The 22428-nt window shown below is 50.5% G+C and overlaps 2 protein-coding genes across 2 annotated transcripts; both read right to left on the reverse strand.

Annotated features, from left to right (window-relative positions):
- Nucleotides 1-207: 207 nt before the first annotated feature.
- KRT32 (keratin 32) lies at nucleotides 208-7770 on the reverse strand. The gene is made up of 7 exons (XM_052657580.1): nucleotides 7396-7770; nucleotides 6749-6831; nucleotides 6408-6564; nucleotides 4723-4884; nucleotides 4517-4642; nucleotides 2707-2927; nucleotides 208-337 (listed from the first exon to the last, which is right to left on the reverse strand). Exons 1-7 carry the CDS (start codon nucleotides 7732-7734, stop codon nucleotides 208-210), a joined length of 1218 nt encoding a protein of 405 aa, XP_052513540.1. The 5' UTR covers nucleotides 7735-7770.
- A 4207-nt stretch (nucleotides 7771-11977) lies between these two features.
- KRT35 (keratin 35) lies at nucleotides 11978-15938 on the reverse strand. The gene is made up of 7 exons (XM_052657086.1): nucleotides 15468-15938; nucleotides 14576-14658; nucleotides 14225-14381; nucleotides 13760-13921; nucleotides 13343-13468; nucleotides 12703-12923; nucleotides 11978-12125 (listed from the first exon to the last, which is right to left on the reverse strand). Exons 1-7 carry the CDS (start codon nucleotides 15936-15938, stop codon nucleotides 11978-11980), a joined length of 1368 nt encoding a protein of 455 aa, XP_052513046.1.
- Between the last annotated feature and the right edge of the window lie 6490 nt (nucleotides 15939-22428).

Consider the following 22428-nt stretch of genomic DNA (forward strand, 5'->3'; position numbering starts at 1 on the left):
CATTTCTAAGAAGCGGGAGCTAGAGCGCCCCCTGCAGTATCAGAGCGCAGTTGCTGACAGCTCACTTTCTGGTACTGCTAGTGGCCTTCCTTGCTCCCAGGGGTTGGCCCTGCTCTTTTGGTGGCCGCTGAACTGCAGGCAGGCGCAGCTCAGGAAGCACCAGCCACCCAGTTCGCATCCCTCAGGATCCAGCATCGCTGAGGGATTTCAGTGGCAGCTCGGGTGGCAGGGGACACAAGGCACACAGACGGTGCGGGGCACGCAGATGGTCCGGGGCACACTGGAGGAGGGCGCGCAAGTGGGCTGGGAGGGAGTGGAGCATGGGTTACACGGCAACCTGTGGAAGAAAGGCATGTGGAGAGGTTTAGAAAGAAGCCCAGCTCGCCAACAAGTCCTGTCAATTCTGCATCCCCCACCCCCATCTTTGTGCTTTCCAAAGGCTCCCAGTGGCCACCATCTCCACTGTTTTCCCTGTCGTAACTTCATTGTCTTCACCTATGTGAGCCCAGCGGCTTCTTAACTGGTCTCCCCAACCCCTCTCTTACCCCTCCTAACCATCCAAGCATCCTCAGTTCCTTAGCCAGAGTGACCTTCTAGCATGTCCCCTCCCCTGACCAAGGAGAGGGGGTAGACAGAGGATGAGATGGTTAGATAGCATCACTGACTCAGTGGACATGAGTTTGAGCAAACTCAGAGATAGTGGAGGACAAGGAAACCCGGCATGTTTCAGTTCAAGGGATATCAAACAGGCCTTAGCGACTGCACAACTATCTCTGTCCAAAACCTTAGTGGCTCCCCCTTGTGCCAGGAGGAAGAGCAGCTTCCTTCAACTCAACTGCCACAGCCTCCCTGAAGCCTCCTATGATTTCTGTCAGATGCCCGCAGGGCACCATGTCCCTCCTTCCAGAGTTTTCTGTCATTGTTCTACTCTGGTCTGTCTCCCCACTAGCCAGAGAGATCAGCAGTCCCTGTACCCACCCTGCATACCTGGCCTAGAGCTGGCACTTGATAAGAATGTTTTGAATAAGATGAATTCATCAATTGTTAGAGAAGGAATACAAAAGGAGGATCTCAGAGACTGACAGGTGTGGGTTCAAAACCAGCAACAACACCCTGGACATAGGATGGAGGCCAAGTAGCCCAGAGACTGGATAGGCAGCCTAAGGACCACATCCAGCGTGAATTGTGTTCCATTTGGCCTGGATTTTTTTTTTTTTTTTAATTTGAAAGCACTGGATTTTTTTTTAATTTGTTGAAAATATTTAAAAATCATGAGGACTTAACATTTAAAAGAAAACAAGCTTCCCTTGAATAATGGGAAGACCCAACAATACTGAATCTTCATCTCACATGGTAGAAATGGCCCTGAGGGGGCAGCACCATTCTCATTGGACAGGACAGAGCTCCCTGGTTCTCCACCATCCCTCAGTGACCCACATCACTCCAGTATGTTCTTGGCCTGGTCCTTGAAAAAGATTTGACTCTGCAACTCTTTGCTGTGGAGGACAGGATTATAAATGATAGAAAAGCAGGGCTGAATGTCTACCTACAGTCATCAGCCACCTGCTATCCAAGGCCCAGAGATATCCTGCCTCCAGACAGCCACCAACCCTCCCAGTTCTACCTGTACCGCGGCTGAGAGTGGATGCCTCCACTGCCTGGATTCAGACCCTCCCCATTTCTTGTTACCTAGACCACACCCAGGGCCTCCTGAATGGCTCCCCTGCCTAATCCTCCTCCTTCCTTCTTTCCACTCCGTCCTTTCTGCTGCCATCTTCTTGAAAAGTAGTGTTGAGCTCTCATTGCCTTGATCATTTTCTGAGCATTCACTATACCAGATACCAGGTACAGGGAAGGAAAATATCTTCTCCTGGGCTTCCCTGGTGACTCAGTAGTAAAGATTCCACTGCCAGTGCAGGAGACATGGGTTCCATCCCTAACTGGGGAAGATCCCACATGCCACAGGGCAGCTAAGCCTGTGAGCCTCAACTACTGAGCCTGTGCTCCGGAGTCTGGGAGCCACAGCAAGAGAAGCCAGTGCAATGAGAAGCCTTGCACGCTGCAACTAGCGAGTCACCCCGCTCGCCGCAGAGGAAAGCCTCCACCGCAACAAAGACCCAGCACAGTCAAAAACAAATAAATAAAAATAAGCATCAAAAAACAAGTTTTTTTTTCTCTTGTCTTTGAGTTCAAGGGAGTTAGTCAGTTAAGCAAATTTTATCCTTTCCTCCTCAAAAAAAGTAAGGCCTCCCAACAGTCTATTAAATAAAATCCTCCCTCCCCAGCATGGACCTTAGTGGTTCTCCACTGAATGAGGCCCAGTTGACCTTTCCTGTCCTCCCTCCCTCCGCAGCTTATCACATGAAGTTACATCATCCTCCCAAGTGTCAAAGACATCCCCCCACACACACCCGTGTGATCTCCAGTGGCCTGTCTGTCTCCCTGGAGATGGAAACGACCTGAGAATAGACTCTCTGGCATCATCCATCTCCGTTCCCCCGTGCTGCCTGGCACATGTGGGCACTTGGAAGGAGTTTGTCAGCTTGGAGCAGAACGGTCCCAGTGGGCCAGGGGTGAGATGGCACCATGAGTACCTGCCTGACTTCTCCGGATCATGCCAGCTTCCTAATCACTTCTTAATCATGGCTCTATCTTATAGGCAATTACTTCCTGTAACCTCTCCCAAACCTCACACATGCCACGTACTTGCAGTCCTCGCTGTCCAGCAGCCCCTGGTACGTGTTGATCTCTGCCTCCAGCCGGGCCCTCACATCCAGCAGCACCCGGTACTCCTGGTTCTGCCGCTCCAGGTCACAGCGGATCTCAGCCAGCTGGGACTCTATGTTGGTGACCAGGCCCTGCATCTGGGCCAGCTGGGAGGCGTATCGGGCCTCCGTCTCTGTCAGGGTGTTCTCCAGGGAGTCTCTCTAAGGCAAAGGGAAAGACAAAATAACTAATAAGAATGGGCCTATTCTCCATGGCCTGGCTCAGAAAGAACCAAGAAGCAGTCACTGTGAAAGACAGCATGGAAGTTTCCCAAACAACTAAAAAGAGAACTACCATATGACCCAGCAGTTTCACTCCTGGGTATATATCTGAAGAAAACAAAAACACTAATTCAGAAAGATACATGGACCCCAGTGTTTACAGCAGCATTACATATAATAGCCAAGACGAAGTAACCTAAGTGTTCATCGACAGATGAATGGAGAGAGAAGATGCGGTCCATATATACAATGGAATACTGCTCACCTATAAAAAAATAATAAAATAATGCCCTCTGCAGCACCGCAGATGGACGTGAAGAGCATTAGGCTAAGTCATATGTCAGATACTGTATGACATCACTTATGTGTGCATGCGAAGTCACTTCACTCTTGTCCGACCCCTTGTGACCCCATGGACTGTAGCCCTGCAGGCTCCTCTGTCCATGGGATTCTCCAGGCAAGACTACTGAAGTGGGTTGCCATGCCCTCCTCTAGGGGATCTTCCCAACCCAGGGATCCAAACCACATCTCTTATGTCTCCTGCATTGGCAGGTAGGTTCTTTACCACTAGTGCCACCTGGAAAGCCCATATCACTTATATGTGGAATCTGAAAAATACAATAAGCTAGTGAATAAAACAAAAACAAAGAGGAATCACAGATACAGACAGCAAACTAGTGGTTACCAGCGGGGAGAAGAAAAGAGTGAGGGGCAATACAAGGGTAGGGGAAAAAAAGATTATTATAGGATTATATGAAATCATGTGTGTGAAACTATTGAAAATTGAAAAGCACTATAGAATTTAAAGAAACTTCCATTCAATTAAAAAGAAAGAAAGAAAGAAAGAGCCAGGGAGAACCTGGGCAGGGACGTTCTGCAGAACTGAAGAAACTGAAACCCAGAAAGGTCAAGGGGCTTGTTCAAGGTTAGACAGCTGGTGACAGACCAGGATTTGAACTCAGGTTCATGTGACCCTAAATACCATATTCCTTCTTCAACCTTAAGCTTCAGGCCTTAGATCTGAGGTTCACCAGGCTCCTCCCCTACAAGCATCACTGAAATCAGTGGTCTTCAACCCTGGCTGCACATTAGAGTCCACATGGGAGCCTCTAAAAAGCACCCAGGCCCAGGCCCTACCTCCAGAGACTCTGATTAAATTTACCTGGGGAGGAACTTGGGCAGGGAGCACCTTTAAAGCTCTACAGGTAAGGGTGAAAAGCATGGGTTTGGAAGGGCAGGCTAAGCAGAGATCAAGCCTTCTTGGGAAGAGTAGTTGACAGTGGTCACTTAGCCCACATCAGATATGAACCATGGCCCATTTATCTCTGAGCTGGGTCTTGGGAGAAACATTCCTCCAGGAGAGGTCAGCTGGGCAAGCAGCAGTGGTAGCTGAATCTGGACCTCCTCCCCATCCTCCTCTCCTCCTCCTCCTCCGACTCCTCCCCCTCCTCCTTCCTGGAAGCCTGCACCCACTCTCCATGCTGCCTGGCATCCAGAGCTGGGGGAGAGGAGCCCATCAGCACACTCACCAGGCTGTGCTGGGTCTGCAGCTCTATCTCCAGGGTGTTGACCGTTCGTCTCAGATCAATGATATCTGACTGGTAGCTCTGAAGCTGCTCAGAGCTCATGACCACTTGCTGGTTAAGCTCTTCCATCTGCAGTGAGGGAGACAGGAGAAGGCTGGGAGTACCTCTCGGGGACCCTGGGGAAGCCAGCCCCCCTGCGAGAGACCCACCTGCCTGGTGAACCATTCCTCCACGTCCCTGCGATTGGTCTCCACCAGAGCCTCATACCGACATCGCATCTCTTCCAGCACCGTGTTCAAGTCCACTGGGGACACAGCATCAACCTCAATGTTAAGGCGGTCCCCAAGCTGGCATCGGAGAGCACCAACTTCCTGAAAAGAGGCAAGAGCACCAGGCAAATATGAAGTCACGTGATCCTGGCTCATCTACCCAGGGAGATGTGAGAAGATGAAGCAAAGGATGCTAAAAATCTCCACGTTAGAGGGGCCCTATGAGGGCTGCAGCCACTCTTCAGCATCCCAAGGGTTGTTCAGCTCCACCTGGACCTCCCTGTGATAGGAGAGGCTTCCTGTTGCTTTGGCAGAAGCCGAGAGCAGCATGAGGGTTTGCCTGATCCATTTGGACTAAAACTGGACAGCTGTGCCCTGTCTCCCCTGCCACCATCCCAGCCTGCATTTGTCTGGGAAGGAGAGCAACAGGAGCCTGGCTTTACTTCGTTCAAGGCCCCACTTACAGCAGGCGCCTCCCGGGCTTGGCAGCCAAGGAGAGAAAGTTGTCGCTGAGGCTGCCAAGACTCGGTGATAGCTCCTTATTAGCAGCCTCTTGGGGCAGCTCCCAGTTCTCTGATTTAGATGGAATGAGTCAGGTGCCTTCAAGCATTCGGTGAGTATGTGGTAACTGATGGTTACTTTTCACTTCAGCCTAGGAAACCTAGCAGGATTCAGAGACACTTGTGCTTTCAAATCCCAAGTCAAGAGGTTGAGTGTCAACCCAGGGAATGAGGGAAGAAAACACCAGAGCTCAGGTGAGCTTCGCAGCACACGGGTGCCCAGGGCAGAGGGGTTGCATACCAAGGACCTACATTAGATGAGGAAAAGTCAGAAAGCAGAGGGTCGACCCATGCCTTTTGGATGAAGTATATTCTGTACAAACAGATGAAAGGAAGAAGAACAAGGATGGGGAGAGAAAGCAGAAGAAAACCACTGCCTCTCCCTTAGAAGAGGTGGGGGCCACCTCACAGTCCAGCCTAGCAGAGACAGACAGCCATTTCATGTCAATTCTGGAAAATAACCCCTCCTCATCCCTACTGGGCCACTCTACTCCCGGGATGTAGTTCTCGTGAGAAAACAAGCCACCACAAGCACTTGGCAATCACAGAAGCCCAAGAAATGCAGAAGGGAAGGTTGTTAGCATTTCTGAGCACCAGCCAAGGGACAGGCGTTTGAGAACCTGTGCGTGTGTTCGAAGTCACTTCAATCATGTCCGACTCTTTGCAACGCTGTGAACTGTAGCGCACCAGGCTTCTCTGTCCACGGAACTCTCCAGGCAAGAATACTGAAGTGGTTTGCCAAGTACTCCTCCAGGGGATCTTCCCGACCCAGAGATCAAACCTGCGTCTCCTCAGTCTCCTGCACTGGCAGGCTGGTTCTTCCCAGCGCCAGCTGGGAAGCCCTTAAGACCCATAACCTCACAGAAACTCTCACAGCAGCCTTGTTGATAGAGCCAGCCCCATTTTACAGATAAGGACGCTCAGAAAGTTTTAATAAACTGGGCAAAGTCACAGATACAATCTGTGGCCAGCCAGGGAATTTCAACCCATGTCTAGCCAACCCCAAACCCCAGGTTCTCCCCACTGGGCTCCCCAGAGCCACCTTGGTTGGACTTCAGGCCTCACCTCCTCGTGGTTCTTCTTGAGACACATCAGCTCCTCCTTCAGGGACTCCACCTGCATCTCCAGGTCGGCCTTGCACAGGGTCAGCTCGTCCAGGATCTGGCGCAGGCCATTGGTATCGGCCTCTACCAGCTGCCGCAAACCCAGCTCTGTCTCATACCTGTGTAAGAACACGGTCAGCCACTGAGAGCTGAAACTGAATACCAGACCCAGGGACGACCTGGAGCCACTGGCACTTTTCCAACTGTCTAGGAAAATAAGAGAATGCTGTCCCCAAGCACCTGCCAGGAGAGAGGGCTCTCCCCCTGCCCCACACCCCACGCCACCCCCTGGACCAAACTCACTTGCTCCTAAAGTCATCTGCAGCCAGCTTGGTGTTGTCAATTTGCACGACTATCCTGGCATTCTCTGCCTTTGAGTACAGAATCTGGGGCCACGGCACACAGAAGGGATCGGTCCAGGACAAGAAGAAGCAGAAAGAACCCAAGTGAGTCCTGCAGCCACCCCTGCCAAAACCCCTGGAACTCTGGGGGATAGTCATTGAATCTAAATGCCTTGTTTTGGAGGCAATAAGCAACATGGAAGGATAGACTTTATTAGACATGACATTAGAAGGGTCCTTAACAAGCCTTCGTGTTTACTGAAAACTCACCATGTATCAAGGGCTACGCTAAGTACTTTACCTATATTTGCCCATAGAATCTTCTAGACATAAGGACCTTTATTATTCCCATTTTCCAGATGAGGAACCCGAGGCCCAGGGACGGGACCTCCTAGAGTCAGGTAATGAAGCAATGTCAGAATTGAGACTAGATCCCAAGCCTCTTTCCACATGAAGGACTCTGGCTGAGTACTCGAATTATGAGAAAATGCTGTGCCCTAGGGAAGTTTCTTTTCCCTGAATGTAGCTAAAGAAATGAATGAGATTCAAATCTGGATCTCAGCTCTTCGAGTTGCCCTCCCAGGGAGTCTGTTCACCACTTGCCCTTACCTTCTGCTGGAGCTCCTCAATGGTCTTGAAACAACACAGGTAGTTAGGTCCCACAGTGGGCTCTTGAAAGTCACAGGCCTCTTGGAGTCGTCTCTCCAGCTCCACATTCTCCCGCTCCAGCTGCCTCACCCTCTCCAGGTAGGCAGCCAGGCGGTTGTTCAGGAACTGCAGGGTCTCCTTCTCGTTGCTGTTGAAGACACTTTCATAGTACAAACTGCAGGAACCCATGGAGCTGAAGATGCGGCTAGTTGGGTGGTAGGTGGTGGACACACAGAGAGAAGGTACACACGTCCCAGGCTGGCAGATGTAACCCAGACACCGCTCTGGCCGGCAGCTCATGCAGCTGGAGCTGACAGAGGAGGATCAGGGTCAGCTCTTGATGGGGGCTGGGAAGCAGTCAAATGGCGTGTCGGAAAGGCTGCAGCTACCTGAATTGCAATGTGGTCTGCCAACTGCATTCTGCTCGAGCCTTTTTATACTCATGGAGTGAGGTGCCTTTTGCTACCAAATCATTGTGGAGGGGTGTTGATGTTTAGACTCAATCCCAGAGGAAGCTGCTAATTAATTTGTAATTTGGTTTCCAATAAGGAGTTCCTTTCCTCATAAAAGAGGCCAAGCTTGTCATTTGGGTAACGCGGGACTCTGGTCTTCTGTCATTGATCAGGGGAGAGAGCTCCAGGATACATCTTCAAAGGACCAACTCCAAGCCCAGGCCCTCATTTCCAGGCCAGGGCTGCCGGGCCTGACCCTGGGCTGCCAGTGACCTTGTCCCCTGCGCCCCTGCCTTCTCCAGCCCAGAGACAGGCCACAGTTCTGGGGCAGAGGCACCTGCTTTTAATGAGAGCATCCTTTGTGGGAAGAGGAAGCCTGGCCCCTTAAGGAGGAGATGTGTGGGTGACAGAAGCTGCAGGATCCTGGCAGTGGTATAAATCCAGGGGGAAGGAAAAACAGCCTCTGAGCCTCATTCATGAGCATCATCTTCCTCCCAGGGGAAGAAAAAAATTAGAGGAGAGAAAACAAACAACACAGGGACATCATTTCAGCTGGACACTACTGAGGAAGAAAGAGATGAGAACCCTACTCTTGGGAAAGGAGGTCAATGTCATGAGTACCTCTGTGAGCAGAAGCTCAATTTAGACCTTCTCTGGATCCTCCCCTTCGTTTCTCACTGCTCCACATACAGAGAGTTCGATTAATGTTTATTGAAGAGGCTGAAACAGCTTCTGCTCTCACTTTCTGCAAAAGCTGGACAGGTGGTGGGGTGGTTTACTTTGGGACCTCAGAGACCAGAGGCAGAGTGAATCAGCTCTCTCAAGAAATGACACGGCAGCACCAGGATGAGTGGAGCCGGGAGACCAGGAGCAGGTGTCTCTGATTCTAGAAGTCCTTGAGCACTTCCCAAGAAAGCAACCTGAGGAGAGACCAGTGGTTTTTAGGCCTGAGTGCAGAACTCGTGGGCTCACACACTTTGTGTTTAATATGTGTGTGTTATGTAGTCACGTTTTATTCATGCACCTTCTCAATATAATATGGAAGTATAAATAGTTGTCTTATTTTTCATGTATTTCTAGAAGAGTTCGTGAAGGGGCAGGGAAGGAAAAATGCCACCCTGTCCTATTCCCTGAAATATGTTGCTTAAGAAAAATCAAGATAGAAACCTATCTCCCTGTGTGACTTGGGAAAGTCACCCCACCTCTCTGGGCTTCAGTTCCCTCCAGCAAATTGAAAGCGTTAGATTAAATCATCCCTCAGTTTAATTTTTTGCAACAACCATAAATTCTAGTTCAAGAAGACAGAAGGAAGAGTGATATGAATACAAACTACATGGAATGAGACACATCAGACCAGCCTTCAAGATCATCACCAGTGCTTACGGAATGTGTACAAGTACCAGGTACTGTGCTGGGAGTTTGGCATTAAACTGTCCATCTAATCCTCACCCCCCAGGACTTCTGTGGTGGCCCACTGGTTAATAGTTTACCTTCCAATGCGGAGACACATCCCTGGTCAATCCTGGTTCAATCCCTAGTCAGAGAGCTAAGATCCCACATGCCTTGCAGCCAAAAAGCCAAAAACTGTAAATATAGTTTTCAAAAAGTGCTAACATAAAACAGAAGCAATATTGTAATGAATTCAATAAAGACTTTAAAAATGGTCCACATCAAAAAACTCTTTTTAAAAGTCCTCATTCTCAAAATATAAGATATAGTTATACCCTGAAGATATTGCAGGGTTAGTCTCAGACCACAGCAATCAACAGGTTACAGGTTAATGGTGCAGTTTCTCGAGTTCATCCCAGACCAGCTGAATCAGAAATTCTGAGAACGGCACCCAGTCATCCGTGTTTAACAATCCTCCAGGTGGTTTTGAGAACCACTGAGTGATTGGAGCATAAATATCTCTAATTTTTTTTAAGTATAATTTCCATTTTATTGTTTTTTCAGAGAACAGTGTTTCTTCCATCTTTGAGGGCTCAGCTTAGCTCCACAGGTCTAAATGGGAGTGAGGTGCTTGGTCCTTCCAGCTTTCACAAGAAATGATTCCTGACTACCTTGGTGTGAATGGCGCAACTCACAAGGTAATGTAATTCCACATCCAGCTTGGGAAGCGCATAGGTGTCAAAAATGCTCACTTCAGAAATGTCCTTGCTGGTACTATGTGTGGGGCTTCCCAAGTGGTGCTAAAGAACCCACCTGCCAAGGCAAAAGACATAAGAGATGTGGGTTCGATCCCTGGGTTGGGAAGATCCCCCAGAGGAGGACATGGCAACCCACTCCAGTATTCTTGCCTGGAGAATCCCATGGACAGAGGAGCCTGGCGGGCTAGAGTCCATCAGGTCGCAGAGTCGGACACAACTAAAGTGACTTAGCACGCACACACAGCACGAGGGAACTCGACTGGGTCCTCTCAAGGGCTGGGGGCGTCTCAGCATCACCTCAGTCATCTTTCATCAAACTGTTCTCCACCTCCAGCGCTGTCACAAGTGATGTCTCTTGACATCAGTGAAGTTCCTTAGTGGTGCTCTTCACATCTTTTGGAGAGCATGTGGCTATCTGGGGACAACTTTTCTTCCTTTCTGTCTCAAGGAGTTTAGCTTTCATCCTTCTCCATTTCCAACTGGGATTGGAAGCGCTTGCAATTTGCCTGGTCTGTTGAAAAAGGACATTCTGGGCACAAATGAGTCTTTGGTCCAAGAGACTGAGAGCTCCCACTTCCCAAAGGTACCATGTACCTCATCAGAGGTCAAGAGAACTCCAGAACATGATGAGTCTCTTAGGAACAAGACTCTCTGAACTGCAGGAGGAAGCAGACGGGGCTCACTCCCCCGTCTCCTGCTTTGGATGAGCTGTGGGGTTTGGTTTGGTTTTTTGTTTATTGATTTATTTGGCTATACGGAATATTAGTTGTGGCACTCAGGATCTCTGATCTTTGTTGCAGCATGCGGGAGGTGGGATCTAGATCCCTGACCAGGGATCAAACCCAGACTCCCTGCACTGGAAGCACAGAGTCTTAGCCACTGGACCACCAGGGAAGTCCCTAGGCTGTGGGGTTTTAAGAGAGATGCTGAACTGGAAGGGTTGTGTGAGGGATTGAAGATAACACATTTCTAAAGCATGGGGCTTTAATGGAGTCCCCCAGGTGTGAGATTCCATACTGCTGCTCCTATAAGAACCACAGGCATGAAACTAATGAAGTGGCCTAAAATGCTTCACATTCTACTGATCTCAGTGTTAACCATCTTCCCCTGGAACCCCAAGTCGACCATGAATACTAAGGGGGTAGGAGGGGCTTGTAACACATGTCACCACAGTAGAACCTTGGAAAGACAATGTTAGTTGCTCAGTCGTGCCCAACTCTTTGGGATCTCATGGACTGCAGCCCACCAGGCTCCTCTATCCATGGGATTTTCCAGGCAAGAATACTGGAGTGGTTTGCCATTTCCTTCTCCGGAGGATCTTCCTGACCCAGGGATCGAACCCAGGTCTCCTGCACTGCAGGCAGACTCTTTTCCAACTGAGCTATCAGAGAAGCCCTTGGAGAAGGGTCTTAAACAGGAAAACTGAGCTAAACATCCCACTGTAGACCGCTAACCACCCCAAAGAGAGACATAGGGACCCTGTCATCCCCAGGGTCATACATGGCCAACCTCCCCCATTCATCTGCCTAAGAGTCACCCCTCTTCACCCAAACCAACAGAGACCCAAACCAACAATATCAGAACAGAGCTGGTTAGGCTTAGAGAACCAGAGCAAACGTGCTTTATTGTTTTTACAATAGAAGCCCTTTGCTGCATTTCAGACACCACTGAAACAGCACCCAGTAGGAAAACCTGACCCAGGAGGCAGCCTGAGAACAGAGGCTCTGGCCCCCATCAAAATGATGAGGAGCTGAGGCCTTCGAGGTCTTATTGCCACTAAGGCCTCCGACCCTAGTGGCAGGCTTTGAGAAAGATAAAGTGTGTAATTGTCTGGGCCTGGGCTAGGCACAAAGTTACAGGGGATTGGGCTTTAGGGTTACAGTTGAATTGAGGCCAAGTCCAAGCCCTGGATACAATGGCCTTGGCTTTCTGGACTAGTCACTCTCAGAACCGGCTTCCCGGGCAGGACACGCAGATGGGGCGGGGGCTACAGGTGGTGTGGGCTGTGCCAGGCCCACAGGAGGCCGCAGGAAGACAGGGGAGGCAAGACTTAGAGGGCGAGTGGTCCGGGGCACACGGGTTACAAGGGAGCCTAGGAGAAAAAAAGAAAGTCAGATCACTATGATTTTCCAATTGCTGTTTTTCAATAACCCAGAGCCCCTTAAAAATCCCTCAAGTCCTGCTGCTCAGGGATTTTGCACATGAGCCACCTGTTCTCCTTGCTGGGCCCTGCAATTAACCTTTCTCTGCTCCTGACTCTGATGTTTTGCCTTGAACTTGCATTCAATCACACTTAATCAAAGAAAGAAGCAATTATAATGCATCATGTAGTTCAGCTATGAAAAATACAATGATGTCATAATGATGAAAACTTTAAATATTGATTTAACAAAATGAAATACATAATAATAAATTACATTCAAGAATTAATAATTTTTTTCAAGTTAATGAATGAGGAAAAAAAATGGTCTTCTAATCCTGCCCCCTCATTTGACCAGCGAGGAAACAGAGGCCCAGAGAGTAAAGGAACTTGCCAAGGTCAAAGGATGACTATATAACAAGACCTAAACCAAAACCCAGGGCCACTGAATTCAAATATCAGGCTCTTCCCAGGCCACCACGCTGTCTCTCCAAGGCTTCGTAGATGAGAGAGCATGCAGGGAACTCACTTGCAGTCCTCGCTGTCCAGCAGCCCCCGGTACGTGCTGATCTCACACTCCAGCCGGGCCCGCACGTCCAGCAGCACCTGGTACTCCTGGTTCTGCCGTTCCAGGTCACAGCGGATCTCCGCCAGCTGCGACTCCACGTTGCCGATCAGGCCTTGCATCTGGGCCAGCTGGGAGCTGTAGCGGGCCTCCGTCTCCGCCAGGGTGGATTCCAAAGCATCTCTCTGTGAGGGCAAGGATTGTGTAGGAAGGAAGAATCACTTCAAGCCTGGATGAGCCACAATCAGATATCTCATCTGAGATGAGTCAATTAGCCCTTTAGCTTCCTGATCTAGAGAGGAGCTCCCCTGTTAATGGTATCTCTGAGTCACTGATAATTACTCAGAATGAATCTGTTCTCACAAATACAGGAGATGCTGCCAGGACAGGCCGAGTGCTACTAGTTACCTGTCTTTTACCCCTGGGACCTTGGTGAATGGGAGTTGGGCCCTTCTTCCTCTTCTCTGCACAGAAAATCCCTGACACTCAATAACTTGACCCTCTGGAACCTGCCCACCTGGTCAGAGCATGGAGGCTGGGGTGGGCAGGCCCCTGCACTGCTAGGCTTGGTCCAACCACGGCCCCAAGCCAGGCTCGGGCTCACCATGCTGTGCTGGGCCTGCAGCTCAATCTCCAGGGCGTTGACCGTACGTCTCAGCTCAATGATCTCTGCCTGGTAGGACTGCAGCTGCTCCGAGCTGGACACCACCTGCTGGTTCAGTTCCTCTGTCTGAAACACACACACATGGGACCCAGTCAGAAATACCGGGGACTCAGCTTCAGAAGTCGACAGAAGCTGCTTAGAATCATGAGCCAAGAAGGACTGTCCAGATCACCCCGTCCACTCCATTCATCTCACCCTTGAGATCACTGTCGCCTTCAGGATAGCGATATGCCCAAGGTGAACAGTGAGGTTGAGACAGGGCTGGGACTCAAACTCCGGTTTTTGATTCAGAGCCTCAAGGTCACTTCTGTGACCTACCATGTGTCTCTATTGCACTGACGGTTCCCAGGTACCTACCTGGGTGTTGAACCAGTCCTCAGCCTCCCGGCGGTTATTTTCCACCAGGGTCTCATACTGGCACCTCATCTCATTCAGAACACGGTTCAGGTCAACGGGCGGGGCAGCGTCCACCTCGACGTTGAGTCGATCACCGAGCTGGCAGCGCAGTGAGTTCACTTCCTGTGGCACAGACCAGGGTCAGCACTAACTTTCCCAGATGGATGCCTCCCCCATGCCTACCTGCTCCCCATGTTCACTTGCTCCCCGTGCTCACCTACCCCCCATCCTCACCTTCTCTCCCAGTTTCACCTGTTCCTCATGCTCACCTGCCCCCCATGCTCTTCTATTCTCCATGCTTGCCTGTCCCCCAGCCTCACCTTCTCCCCCAGCTTCACCTCCTCCCCCAGCTTCACCTCCTCCCCCAGCTTCACCTCCTCCCCATGCCTACCCTGGCTCCCCATGCTCACCTGCCCCCATGCTCACCTCCTCATGATTCTTCTTGAGGCAGAGCAGCTCCTCCTTCAGGGACTCCACCTGGGCCTCCAGGTCGGCCTTGCACAGGGTCAGATCATCCAGGATCCTACGTAGGCCGTTCATGTCCGACTCCACCAGCTGCCTCATAGTTACCTCGGTCTCGTACCTGGTAGGCACATAGCAGGGCGCCTGAAGCTGTTTTTTCTTTCTTTATCTGTGTCAGATCCCACCCCAGACTGGCCTGGTGCTGTGCATCCTGCCTTATGCCTCAGTGATTCAGGGTGACCCAAAACCTGAGTCTGGACGCCACCCATGTCCAGCTGTACCAGCCCCAGCCAAAGGGCAAATGGGACAACTCACTTGGTCCTGAAGTCGTCTGCAGCCAGCTTGGCATTGTCAATCTGCACCACCAGCCTGGCGTTCTCAGACTTGGTGCACAGGATCTGGGGAAATAAGGAAGTGACTTCAGGGAAAGAAAAGACATTCTGCTGGCAGGAGCTCCCCATTCTGCTGCCCAGCTCAGCTGGCATGGGCTGTCTTTGGAGGGAGAGGGTCACCCAACCCTGGGTTCTTGGCAGCTGAGGCTCCATGAAGCTTATGGGCGTGCTGTAGGGATCAGAGCGGGAAACCCTAAGGTCCCTAGCAACACAGGGCATCTCAGACCTGTAACCTGGGTTAGAGGCAGGGAAATGCTGCAGGGAAGACCTGACATGGCGGCTTCTTCCTGTCTTCCTGTCTCCCAGGACTGGAAGGGGCTCTCAGCAGGTCATTAGCAAGAAGCTACTCTATGATTCCCTGGACACAAATGCTCCCTTCCAGGAGTTGGCTAGGACTTTCTGGGTATGTGGGCTGGGCAAGAAGGAAACTTCTGACAGTCTCTCCCAGAGTTAGTTATATGAAACCTGGTCTGCACCAAACACTTCAGACCCAATCCCCTCACCTTAGAAAAGAGAGAAAAAAATAAATTCAAACCCAGAGAGGTGGCTTGTGGGATTACATTAAAGGTCTCACAACCAGTTAGTTCATAGAGTTTGTACTCAAGCTCAGACTCCACTAACCACCCCCTGGATCAGTCAATTAGCCAGCCTGAGCCTCAGTGTTCTCATCTGTAAAATGGCCAAATGATACCGCCTTGGAAGGAGCAACGGAGGCTGCAGATGTGACCAAGCTTTATGACCTCTGAAGCGTCCCGTGGGAACAGAGTTACCAGGCTAGTGCTGGTGGCCCCGGGCTCCGTCTCAGACCCCCTCACCTTCTTCTGGAGCTCCTCGATGGTCTGGAAGTAAGACTGGTAGTCGGGGCACAGGTAGGGCACCTGTTGCTCACACCAGTCGCGGATGCGGCTCTCCAGCTCCGCGTTCTCCCGCTCCAGCTGCCGCACCTTCTCCAGGTAGCTGGCCAGCCGGTCGTTCAGGAACTGCATGGTCTCCTTCTCATTGCCTGTAAGGATGCCCTCGCCGAACCAGCCCCCGGCCACGCCGTAGCTGGTAGCAAAGCCTCCGGAGGGGAGGCAGAGAGCAGGGAGGCAGCTGGCGGCCCTGCAGCTGCTCTTGCCCAGCCCGACTGAACAGGCAGAGAAACTCCGGGGCCCCCGGGACAAGCCGGGGAGCTTGCAAGAGCTGCTGGAGAATATTGTGGACACGCGAGCTGAGCCCCCACCAGCCCCTCCTGGGACCTTGAGAGACCCCGATGAGAAGCTGGCCTTGAGGCATTTGGAAGCCATGACTTGGACAGCACACGTGATGGAGCTTCGAGCCCGGAAACCCCCTGAAACAGAGAAACAGCTCCTTATGCCCAGGTTTATATCTCCACCCCAGTGGGCGTTGTTCTTTACAAAGTGTTTTCTCCTTGTTAAAGTTAATACCACTTTCCATCAGAACCCCTCATTAACCTCATGTTTAGCTTCCCATGAACATTTCCCGGCCTCATAAAAGAAAAAGAGCCCCGTTGGACCAGGGGCTACGTCAAGACTCATCTCCAGCTCCCCATGTCCCCCGGAGGACCAAGTCTTCATCTGTTCTTCAAAGGAGCCTGTCATCAGCCTCCAGAGGTGTGGGAGTCCAGCCGCTGTCTCAACTTTCTCCCGCAGGGTCTCCTTTGATGAGCCCTAGGGCATAGAGGAGGTCTCGGGCTGGCTTCTGGGAGATGGACGAGCAAGCCTGATGGTTGCAGAAAGATGGGGACCTAGTGCCTAGGGAGACACGGAAGGCTGTAGAGTGGGCTGGGAAATATGGCTCTGGTGACCAACTCTCCCAGTTTCTCCAGGATTGTTCTGGTTTCTGTGATAAAGTCCCACGTGCCAGGAACCCCTTAATCCTGGGCAAAATGGGACAACTCGTCACCCCAGATACAGCAGAGCCTCGAGAGACACATCCCTGCTCCTTTTCTTGTCAGGAAATCTCCTCCAGTTGTGTAGCCTCAGTGCTAGCCAAAACCACTAAAGGGAGGCTAACCGAGCACCTCCCCATGGTGACACCTCCCATGTGTAGGAAGGCATGCCTTTCCAGGCCCTGGGTAAATAATGGAGAAGGCTTCTCTCCTGGTTGCCTGGGGACAGGGGAGTGGTCTTGTTCACAGCCCCTCAGAAGCGCTTAGAGCTTGGCTATTGATTTTATCTCTGCTATAGTTGTCTATTTCCCTGATGGCTCAGTTGGTAAAGAATCTGCCTGTGATGCACGAGACCCCAGTTCAATTCCTGGGTTGGGAAGATCCCCTGGAGAAGGGATAGGCTACCCACTCCAGTATTCTTGGTCTTCCCTGGTGGCTCAGCTGGTAAAGAATCTGCCCACAATGCAGGAGACCTGGGTTTGATCCCTGGCTTGGGAAGATCCCCTAGAGAAGGGAAAGGCTACCCACTCCAGTATTCTGGCCTAGAGAATTCCATAAGCTGTATAGTCCATGGGGTCGCAAAGAGTTGGACACAACTGAGCAACTTGCACTTCACTTCATTTCATAGTTGTCTGGACGGATGCTGAGAGCTCGACAAGAGTGGGTTACTTTTCAGCAGATCCGATCTGCAAGCAAGAGAGACCCATAAGAGGGACCAGGAACTGAGTCAGTTTGGGAGTATCAGGAAGAGCTCTGCAGGACTTGCCCCCTGGGTGGCCCTGCAGTCTTGGTTCCTGCTCACTCTTGTTATTGTTTAGTCACTCAGTCGTGTCCAACTCTGTTTGCAACCCCACCTACTATAGTCCACCAGGCTCCTCTGTCCATGGGGATTTTCCAGGCAAGAACACTAGAGTGGATTGCCATTACCCTCTCCAGGGGATCTTCCTGACCCAGGGATCAAACCTGCATCTCCTGTATTGCCAGGTGGACTCTTTATCACTGAGCCACCTGAAAAGCCCACTCACGCTTCTAAGGACATATAATTCTTCCCATCAGGAGAGTGACCATCAGCCAAGCACTGCATTCGTCCTCACATTGCCTTGTGAGCCCCAGTGTATCATCTCCATCTTGAAGCTGTGAAAACCAAGACCCAGAGTTAATTAGAGCTCACCTGAGGGCCTCCAGCTACAAAGCCAATCTGCCAATCTGAGTCCGGCTGAGCCCTCTCCACTACGCTGCCCGCCTGCACCTCTGCTCTAGAACCAGCTACTGAACATGGTCGGGCTCATGCAGAATGGAAAGGACAGAGCGGAGTGGCCTTCACATAGGGATGGTCAGCAGCCTCCGTTGTCCCTGGGGAAGCAGCACAGCATTGAGGTTACATATAGATCCTGTGGGTTCAGATCCCAGCCCCACCACGTCCCCAATCGCTTGCCTTCACTTCTCTCCACCCCTCCATTTCCTTCTCTGTGAAATGGGAGGAGGAAAATATACCCACTTCCTAGGGCTGCTGTCAGGACTACATGAGTTTAAAGAACTAGAACAGTCCCTGTGCATAGTAGGTTCTCAGTGACAGCAGCTGCTAAGACTGCCTGTCCCCACGTGGGTGCAGTCTTATCCTCAGACCAGTGATGCTAAGCTCATGTCATGGGGGAGTATGGACAGGTTCTGAGGACACAGGCCACCATCCCACGGGCCAGGTGTGTGTGTTTGGGGCCCTCAGGTGTAGAGCGCCCATGAGTCACTGTGCCCTTCCCACATCCAAGGGCCTGGTGTGACCAGCACCCGCCCGGCACAACCCCAGGATCCCATTGGCTGCCTCAGCCTCTCCTTCTTGGAAATCCATGCTCCAGTGCAAAGGACGCAGCTGAGCTGGAACCCTGGCTGCACCTCCTTAGGTGTTTGCCTTTCCCACCCATGGGGGTGTAAGGCCCCACCCAAGCCCTCCTAAGCCCCAACCTCCTGAGGACGTGCTCTGGCTCAGCGAGGGCCACCAGAGGACCCAGAGAAGCTACAGCTGCCAAGGCCTGGGAAGCCTCAGGCTGTTTACACAGTTTGAGGGCCACATGGCTTCCCAGGCAGGGCCCCACAGCTGTGCTGCCTGGAAAGGGTTCCTTTGCCCAGCCAGCCCTGTTATTAATGAGGCTAAAGGGACCAGCCATTGTTCACCAAACTCTCTTTGCTCAACCTCTCAACAGCCTCATGAGATGGCATCACCAATATCCCCCTTTCGCAGTTGAGTAAACTGAGGCTTGGAATGTTCCAGGAGCCAACCTGAGGTCCCACAGCTGGTGAGCAACTGAGAACTAGCATTCGTACAGGCATTCCAGGTGCATCTTTCCTTTAAGCCCCCACACACCCTGCAGCACAGGAAGACACTGACTTCCAGGGCAGGGGTTGCTTGCCAACATTAGTACAGTCTTCTTCCCAGGGAGACTGAAGCCCAAGCCTTCTGGCTCCAGACCGAGGCCCATTCCATTGCCACTGGGGACCCAGCCCCAGCCTGACCTTCCCCGTAGAGCCCACCCCTTACCCCAGCCCCACAGTGCCTCCCGGCTCTGATCACCCAAGGCAGTGGCCAGTGGTTGACCTACTAGCCCTCCATTCACTTGTTGCTGTTCAGTTGCTAAGTCATGTCCGACTCTGTGACCCCATGGACTACAGCACGCCAGCCTTCCCCAGCCTTCACTATCTCCCAGAGCTTGCTCAAACTCATGCCCATTGAGTCACTGATGACATCCAGCCATCTCACCCTCTGTTGCCCTCTTTACCTCTTGCCCTCACTCTTTCTCAGCATCAGGGTCTTTTCCAATGAGTCAGCTCTTCGCATCAAGTGGCCAAAGTATTGGAGCTTCAGTTTCAGAATCAGAATCAGTCCTTCCAATGAATATCCAGGGTTGATATCCTTTAGGATTGACTGGTTTGATCTCCTTGCTGTCCAGGAGATTCTCAAGAGTCCTCTCCAGTACCACTTTCGGCTCTCAGCCTTCTTTATGGTCTGATTCTCACATCGGTACATGACTACTGGAAAACCACAGCTTTAACTATACAGACCTTTCTCAGCAAAGTGATGTCTCTGCTTTTTAATACACTGTCTAAGTTTGTCTTTGCTTTTCTTCCAAGGAGCAAGCGTCTTTTAATTTTATGGCTTCATTCACTGTCTGAAGTGATTTTGGAGCCCAAGAAAATAAAATCTGTCACTGTTTCCACTTTCATTGATATCTTCTAATTGTTTCATGTTCCAACCTCTCTGCCTAGGGAGACCATAAGCACTTGGAGGCCAAGGCTGACCTCGTACTTCTCATGAAACCTCCATAGTGTCAAGCACTGGGCTTCCAGATGTTTCATAGCAAATGGATGGATGGGTGCTTTCCATTTGGTGAATTGTGCTAAATAAGGAAGCAAAGAAAGAATTTTATTTTTTTGAGAGGAAGGGAACACAGAAAGGGAAAGAAAGAAGAAGGAAGAAGATAAAAAGTGAGTAGAGAACAGGGAGTGAAAGATACTTCCAGAGTCAGCCTTACTATCCCTACTCTGACAGATGGGGAAACTGAGGCTCAGGATGGCTAGAGATCAAGCATTCCTGTGGAGGTGCAGCACCTGCCCAGAGTGACCAGCCCTTCAGCAAAGAGCAAGGTGTTCTCTCGGCCAAAAGCCAGAGGGAGGCAAGCCCATAAGCCAACCCGGTGCCAAAGGTGTGACTAAGAATTCTTGATCGGTGTGTTTAGATAATTTTATAAAACATATCAGTAATATTTGTATAAGGAAAAGTGTTTTTACACTGTTCACCCAGCAACCCCCTTCTCTTCCATCTTGTTATTTGATGCCTTGAGCTGCAATATTTTTGTTTTGTTTTGATTGGATTGGAGTATAATTGCTTTACTATGTTGTGTTAATTTCTGCCACACAGCAAAATGAATCAGCCACACATACACATATATCCCCTTTTCCTTGGATTTCTTTCCCATTTGGTGGTTTAGACCCTAAGTCGTATCCAACTTTTGCAACCCCATGGACTGCAGCCTGCCAGGCTCCTCTGTCTATTGGAATCTCCAGGCAAGAGCACTGGAGTGGGTTGCTATTTCCTTCTCCATCAGTTCTCATTAATCTATTATACACATAGTGGTGTATGTATGCCAATCCCAATCTCCCAATCCATCCTATCTCCCCTTCCCACTTTGACATCCATATGCTTGTCCTCTACGTCCATGACTTTATTCCTGCTTTGCAGATAAGTTCATCTGTACCATTTTTCTAGATTTCGCATATATGCATAAATATACAATATTTGTATTTCTTTTTCTCACTTACTTTATTCTGTATGACTGTCTCTAGGTCCATCTACCTCTTTGCAAATGGCCCAGTTTCATTCCTCTTTATGGCTGAGTAGTATTCCATTGTGTATATGTACCGCACCTTCTTTATTCATTTCCCCGTCAATGTACATTTAGGTTGCTTCCATGTCCTGGCTGTGGAAATAGTGTGGCAACGAACATTGGGGTGCATGTATCTCTTGAGCAGCAATATTTTTAAAGCTATGAAATTGTTCTGATCTATTTCCACTTTTCTTAGCATTCTTTTTAATACAACAAAATAATTACTTAGAACCTCATTAGCAAGAGCTAATGATTCTTTAGCAAGTATCCTAGTAACTTTCTCCACAGGACTTTTGCACCCTGCTCAGTTGGAGTCCGTGCTGTCCCCACCATATACCATGAAGACACTTGGCCATGTCCTCAAATGCCCTTTTCCCTCCTTCCTGCTACTGCTGCCCATCCTTCAAGGTTCCTTATCAATTCTGAATCTCTTCTAAAGCCTTCCCTGGACTCCCCAGCTCTTAATGATCTCCCTGCTCCTAAGAACTTGAAAACCAGTCCCTCACCCACACCTTCCATCTCTGAAGCTGTGTGGCAGTGCATGGGTGGTATCTTCACATCAGGAACATCAGTAACAATCAAGCAGTGCCCATTAACCACTGTTTGGTCCAGCTGCTTCCCCCACCCCAGCTTACCTGACATAAACTCCTGTAGTAGCATCTTCCATGCACAGGGTGCTCAGCACTTATCTGTCAATGGGTTAATTGATCTGAGTACATGTGAATGAGAAAGACAGCCAGATGTCATAGCTAGAAAGTGCAAACAAGATCAGATGCCTTGAAATGAATTTTATGTTCACTCTGGGGAAATTTGATCAAATGTAAGACTTTCTATCATCTCTCTGTTGATGGAAAACACTTGAGAAGGGATCCTGAGTCTGCCACTTGCTGTGCAAATACCCACTCCAAACAGCATTGAACTTTAGTGTGAACGGCTGGAGAGGTACACTGGACTCAGTAACGGGTGTGCATTTGAGGTTGAGAGCAGGGGTTCCTTAACCAACACAGATGCTCTGAACAATTTGATAAAGTGTTAGACAAAGCTACATAAGTAAAGCACCCCTGACACGCAGGCCGTCTGAATGCATGTGATGAGGCTGTGAAAATACTCTACAAACTGTAGCGTTTGCATGCACAGGGCACACACTGTGTGGTTCGAGGAGCTGACAACATGATTATTCATCAGGTCACAAGCCTGCACAGTCTTGTCTACCGCTTCCACGCAGGAGCCAAGCAGCTGGAGCCGTGGCAGGAATGGAGGTTCAGCCCACTCCCGACCCCTGACTGTTTCTATGGAGCAGCGCACAAGAGTGTGGTGCACTCTCTGAGCATGCCCGGCTACCCACCTCTCATCACCTGAGCCCTGGGCAGAGCAAGGGTCTGAAGCTGAGCCCACTGGGTTCACTGTCCAGCTCTGAGGGTGCTACTGGCCAGCAGTGTTGGCCCCACCGGTGTCCCATCGTGTAATCAAGCAAAGAGCCTGAGCCCACACCGTAGGGTTTCCCAGCCC

The sequence above is a fragment of the Budorcas taxicolor genome, chromosome 19, assembly GCF_023091745.1.
Source record: "Budorcas taxicolor isolate Tak-1 chromosome 19, Takin1.1, whole genome shotgun sequence".
NCBI lineage: Eukaryota > Metazoa > Chordata > Mammalia > Artiodactyla > Bovidae > Budorcas > Budorcas taxicolor.

What these genes read in the sequence shown, in the direction of transcription:
- KRT32 (XM_052657580.1), bottom strand. Translation starts at nt 7,734, where the DNA reads ATGAGCTGCCGGCCAGAGCGGTGTCTGGGTTACATCTGCCAGCCTGGG. An exon ending in GCAGATGACTTTAGGAGCAA is followed by an intron (nt 6,565 to 6,748) that starts GTGAGTTTGGTC and finishes GTTCTTACACAG; the next exon opens with GTATGAGACAGAGCTGGGTT. An exon ending in CTGGACAGCGAGGACTGCAA is followed by an intron (nt 338 to 2,706) that starts GTACGTGGCATG and finishes TTTCTTCCACAG; the next exon opens with GTTGCCGTGTAACCCATGCT.
- KRT35 (XM_052657086.1), bottom strand. Translation starts at nt 15,938, where the DNA reads ATGGCTTCCAAATGCCTCAAGGCCAGCTTCTCATCGGGGTCTCTCAAG. An exon ending in TCGAGGAGCTCCAGAAGAAG is followed by an intron (nt 14,659 to 15,467) that starts GTGAGGGGGTCT and finishes TTATTTCCCCAG; the next exon opens with ATCCTGTGCACCAAGTCTGA. An exon ending in AGGACTGGTTCAACACCCAG is followed by an intron (nt 13,469 to 13,759) that starts GTAGGTACCTGG and finishes TGTGTGTTTCAG; the next exon opens with ACAGAGGAACTGAACCAGCA.